The sequence below is a fragment of the Macadamia integrifolia genome, chromosome 2 (assembly GCF_013358625.1).
Source record: "Macadamia integrifolia cultivar HAES 741 chromosome 2, SCU_Mint_v3, whole genome shotgun sequence".
NCBI lineage: Eukaryota > Viridiplantae > Streptophyta > Magnoliopsida > Proteales > Proteaceae > Macadamia > Macadamia integrifolia.
Genome location: NC_056558.1, coordinates 12,711,466 through 12,717,313, shown reverse-complemented (window position 1 = coordinate 12,717,313; position 5,848 = coordinate 12,711,466). Strand labels below are relative to the sequence as shown.

Genomic DNA, 5,848 nt, shown 5'->3' with positions numbered 1-5,848 from the left:
AACTTCTGTCATTTAAAAACCAAAACATTAAGTATCAACTTCTTAGGTTGTTCTCTACCAATAAAAAAACTTCTTAGGTTGTTACTTCTTTTAGAGTAAATCTAGAATTCCTTTAACATTAGAAAAAAATAAAAATCTCGAATTCACTCGTAAATCCTAACTATAGGTGTGATTAGCAAATCACATGGAAGTATAATCAAAATAGAACCTAAGCTAATAGGTATGCATTATTCCCAGCAGATATCTAGTTAGGTGTATTATGGGTTCTCATTAGGTTTTGGAAGAAGGGGGAGGGATTGATTATATGAGATAAAGGGTAATAGAAGCTCACGAAGGAGAGTAAATCTCGTCATTTCACATAGATAATGACAATTCTTAAAAATAGCATATGATTAATCATTTTCACCTTTTTTTGACTGCACCTTGTTTTATTCTCAAAATTTATTATTTTTTTTTTATCAAAAAAAAAAATAATAAATTTTGAGAATAAAACAAGGTGCAGTCAAAAAAAGGTTTACAACTTCTTCCTTCACCACCTGATGACAAGAAGGTGCATCCTAAGATAATATATCAAAACAGTTTCACATTCTAACGTATTTCTGTACCCTTGCGCCCTTTGAAACAGGTGTACGTGGATGGCGGAAGGAAGGTTTTCTATGCAGAAAGTGATCATTTGCAGATGTTAACATTCACACAGAGTTCTGCACAGAAATTAGTCTCACAAGGTTGGTTTTGGACCAAAACACACATAATGAAAGCTCTTATGATCCTTTTGACCTCTTGAACCAGCCAGATAGATTTCCAACCCTGTGAAGGCCCCTTTTAATCTCCATTAGCTCTATTTGGAGGTAGCTGACATGATCTTTATACAACAAATCCATTTGGGTCTCATCCAATACAACCATATCCCCCCAGTTCACCCCTTAAAGACCCATTGGAAATCACTATAACCCAACCGGGGAGAGAGATCCACCAATGTAGAAAGGTTGTTTCCTTTGACCATTAGGTTCTTACTTTTATTAGAACAATAAAAGTAAGAATAAACATTATTTGTACAGTGTTATGTCCAAATACAATTTATACCATTTAATGTGAACAAAAAGTTAAACATTGTTGAGATAAGTAATTTCACATTACCTATACAGGGTATGGTTCAGTAATAACCTCATTGAATTCCACTTATGGAATGTATGGAATTCTGCAAGCTTCCAGTCAAAAAAATCGCGAAACATATTAAATTCCATCCTCATCATATGTCTTCCATCTTTCTATGACAACCCTGAATTGATCATCCCTCCTCCTGACCTGCAGAATATATAAAACATATAGTCCACCCAATGATGTTATAGAATAGTATAATAGATAATGGAGAATACGGAAATTTAGGATGTAAATGAATTAACTTGTACCTGTACTGCCAGAGGAAATCTTTCCCTTTTTAGGTTAAATGTATTGAAATTCAAAACAATAAAAATAAAATAAAAGGAAGAAGAAGAAGAGCCAAAAGTTTTTCATCACCTAAAATCTCTTCATCCACGGTGATTTAACGTTGTGACTAGACTCCTGGAACAGTGAGTCTCATTTGTAACTCCCATCCCCTACTTACGTAGGTCAGAAATAGCCTTCTTAGGTTCAATCAAAGGGTCAAATCCAGTGTCTGAAGAGATTCTCCTTTCACCATGGGTGAAGGAAAACTTGGTTCAAAAGATATTCAGCAAGGAAAAAGTTTTGGCTAAAGGGTTCCAAAAGTCGATGACATTTTGAAACATACTCTTATTAAGGGCATCCTCACAGTGACTCGCTACTAACATATAAACAAAATCAATTTTGAAACCCGTACCCCACCTTGCATTGGCAGTCTTACCACTAAAACCAGTCTGATGGATAAAACCAACTCTCTGCTGATAGCACTCTCATTGAAATGTAGACCTTTCAGCATAACCACAAATTTCTTTATTTTTAATAAATGATGCAGTTTGCCCTCAACTTTTTTCATCTAAAATATTATAACTAGAAATAAAACTATTAGGTGTTTTTAAATCTAGTCAGATTTGGTTATCTCACAAAGAAAGGAAGTCAAATTTTAAGTGCAAGAAACAATTTCCCATTGAAAAAGATTTTTTTTCCACACATAATGAATCCATAACATGTATAATGTTACCCAGAGGACCAAAACTTGTTCATGGTGATAGCCTACTAATCGAGACTTCTCTTGCTTGTCTGATTCAGACATGTAAAAATGACAGCTTGTTCTTTGGCCAAAATCTGGAGAAGATATTATATTTGGAATCATGAATTGGTAATCCATATTATATAAAAGACAATTCACGTGACACAACAATTACCTCAACCAGTGGCCTTTTACCATGGAGCAACATATCCACACTTCTCTCTGTCTGCAGAAAATGAAAGAAGGAGAGTTCAGTGATCAACATGAAAAGGACTTAGATTGTCCCACATGATCTTAAGTCTTTTACCGGATGGCCTTTTTTTCATTCAAAGAAGTAATAATTGATTACAACAAGTGAGAGAAGGGCCTTTCAAAAGAGAGGAAGATAGAGCCATTCGATACCCATCCTATTGCTATTTTTTTCGATTCAAATTGTGGCATCATGGAGGAGACATCGTGCACAGGGGGGGAAAAAAATCGAAGGGCATGAGTTGACACTAAAAAAGAGCAACCCAGAGCACAAGGCTCCCACTATTGCAGGGTCTGGGAGGGGCAAGTGTACACAGCCTTACCCCCTGCTTCGCAGAAGAGGCTGTTCCAAGTTTGAACCTGTGACCACCATGTTGCAATAGTGCAACTTAACACTATGAGTTGAAATTAATTTTGGTGAAATAAAATGAAAAAATACTGATAAAAGAGAAAAATAGGAATAGGCATAGAAATAGGATGCAGGGAGAAAAGTTCTCTCTGCTAAATGTGTCATAATACATCATCTTTGTCGGGCATTGAAGATCTCTGAGGATGATCCCAATATTGAGCCTATACCTCGGACAGTTGGAGAAGCATGAGAAATAGTGTAGAAACAGTCTGTAGAATGATTTTCCAAGTACATCTAAGCAGGACAACTTCAGCACAGAAAGATCTCCATTGGAGACCAAAAAACCCCAGAACTCCCACTAGAGAAACCCCAGAAATATGTTTTGTTAGATTTCTCTATGGAAAGATAACTGATGCTTTAAGTGTATTTGTGCCTGAGATGCAACGTGAAGAAGGTTTACCCAGAAATTCTCTGATTAATGAGGATTATTGCTTTACATACCCGATGAGTAACCCAATAGTGTCTTTCCCTCATCTCAATAAGAAAAGGAAATGTTGGAGGAGCTTTCCTTTCAAGAATACTTTTCTGACAACGTCTAGCTCGGGCTTCCTCATCTCCAAGAGTCACAGTTTCCACTCCTCCAATCTGGATATTTGACAACAAATCATTACAAGATACATCTAGGATAACGAAACCACAAATTTAAGAACTAAATCTCAACTCAGAGTTTGTGACTGGTCAGTTGATTTTCAAGTTCAACTATTTTAGTTAAATAAACATCACCTGAATATATAAGACATTTCCTAATTCAAAGCCATCATAATTGATCTTCTTTTTTATTAACAAAGTCAAAATCATCCCATCTGATTGTTGCTTGTATACATCACGCTTCAAGATTTCATACTTAAGCCCTCTAAACTGATCAACTTGACTTCATGTGAAATTTACTCAAGGCTCCGTTTGTTTCGAGGTAAAAGCCATGTAAAATGAAAATTTTCAAGATTTTATTCTGGTTATACTTGAGGACTTTCCTTTTGCTTGATTTTTACCCGGAAACAAATGGAAACTTAACCAAAGTCCTTGCCTATGAAATCCTCTGTCCTGATTCACTACTTTCACCTTTTTATATTTTCTATATTTGATACTTAAAGCCATTGCTAAATTGGTTGGCCTTGTCCAATTCATGATGGAACAAAGAATTTTTTTTAATAAAGATATATCATGCAGATACAAACTACACACATTAAGGAACATAATAACAAAGATGATGTACAGTTTATTTTCATGATTTGAACAACCAAATTTGCAACCTGAACATTACGTATCATTCATCAAAATAAATAAATAAATAAATAAATAAATAAGTAGTTGATGCACACATATCAGGAAAGAACTACAGAAATTCTTAATAAGCCCCCTTCATTGAATCACGTAAGAATTAAAGCCTAAGCTTATAATCACTTAGCATGTTGCGGAAAATCTATGAAACTGAGGTATCCAAACATGCTTCTGCCAGATAAGAACAATACAATAGTAAACATAAAAGGGTATAAGATTGAAAAATATCTGTACATCAAAAGTATGATATGCAATTATTCATTGATACTGGTTTACAGAAACATAGTGTTTTTCGTAGGGTAACAAAATATATCTTCAGAAAAGAATGAAGAGAGAAATCAAAATCTAGAGGTCTGAATAATGCTTCAGATCAGACTCATGAAAGACCCATTTGAAGCTGACAACAATTGTAGCACATATTTATCCAAGGGGAAAAAAAATCTAAAAGATTGACAATGATACGATAGTACAGGATACCTTTGCAGACTGGGGAAAAAGATGCAACCACAACTTGGGAGTGTCATGTAAATAAAGAAAAGGAAAACAAACCAGGTCACAAAGGATATGATTCTTTATAATATTTGCAAGACGCTCTCCGTGGGCTGTACCAATGAGCATAACTCCTCTTTCTGCAATTGAACGACAAGCAAGTGCCTCGGCTTCTGTGCCAATCTCATCAACAATGATGACCTCAGGCATATGATTCTCTACTACCTCAATCATGACCCTGTGTTGCATGGATGGTTCTGGAACCTGCATTCTCCGAGCACCCCCTATTGCAGCATGTGGAATATCTCCATCACCTCCTATTTCATTGCTAGTATCAACAATTACCTATCCCAAACATCAGTATGCTTTGATGAAGAATATATTAAATACTCAAAACACTATTATATATATATATATATATAATAAGAGAGAGAGAGAGAGAGCAAAAGTTGACACACCACTCGTTTGTGAAGCTCATCTGCCAAGACACGGGCAATCTCTCGCATGACAGTGGTCTTGCCTACTCCAGGCCTGGTAAAATTAAAAGGAAAAATGTCAAAGGAGGAATAATAATCACATTGATCAGCAGGCATTTAGAGCTAATGCATCGATTAGAGGTAAAGAATGAAATGATAAAATATTACCACAAAGTTATAGATAGAAAGTTAAGAAAATAGGGTATGTTGCAAGTCTTGGACATATATGAATGATATTGAGAACATATACAATAGAACTGAGGTTATTCCAATGCAAAACCATTAGAAGATCAAAACTGGATTTGTGCATTGTAGTAATTGGGCATACATAAAAATCTAGATCTGTTCAATGCATTTACTAAAAACTGGTATACAAACTAAAAATCCATGAGGGCTCCAGTTTTTCACAATGTCTGGATGTAGGCATTACAGATGTCCAGAGATAGGCTTCTAGTTTACAAAAGTAAGAAGATGTTACTTCAAGATGTTCCAGCTACATCTTAGTCAATATTTGGAAAAAGTAGGTTTGTATTCACCATTAATGGACAAGTAGTGCTAAATTTTGTCTCATTTTATGATAGGCAGTGGTCAGGAAACATTTCCACAAAAATCTTAAGTTAATGAATGAAAGGGACAATACAATGTCTATCTCCCCAAATTGTGCAACCAGAAGATGAAAGAGCAAGAGAAATGAGAATTACAAAGGAAAAGCAAATTGTATAAGAAAAGCAACAAATTTGAATATGACTTACATAAGTTTTTTTTTTTTTGGGAGGG

At 35.1% G+C, this 5,848-nt stretch overlaps 1 protein-coding gene across 2 annotated transcripts in view; it reads right to left on the bottom strand.

Annotated features, from left to right (window-relative positions):
• Window positions 1–976: 976 nt before the first annotated feature.
• LOC122090422 (uncharacterized protein ycf45) overlaps window positions 977–5,848 on the bottom strand; it is a 7,988-nt gene continuing 3,116 nt past the window's right edge. Inside the window, exons 5-9 of one of the 2 annotated variants that reach the window (XM_042660060.1) lie at window positions 5,054–5,126; window positions 4,656–4,940; window positions 3,270–3,413; window positions 2,346–2,396; window positions 977–2,265 (exon numbers count right to left, since the gene is read on the bottom strand). In XM_042660060.1, the coding sequence (XP_042515994.1) occupies window positions 2,197–2,265; window positions 2,346–2,396; window positions 3,270–3,413; window positions 4,656–4,940; window positions 5,054–5,126 (622 nt within the window). In that variant the 3' untranslated portion in view covers window positions 977–2,196. The remainder of the gene's footprint in view (window positions 2,266–2,345; window positions 2,397–3,269; window positions 3,414–4,655; window positions 4,941–5,053; window positions 5,127–5,848) is intronic. The other variant, XM_042660059.1, reaches the window with a different exon arrangement.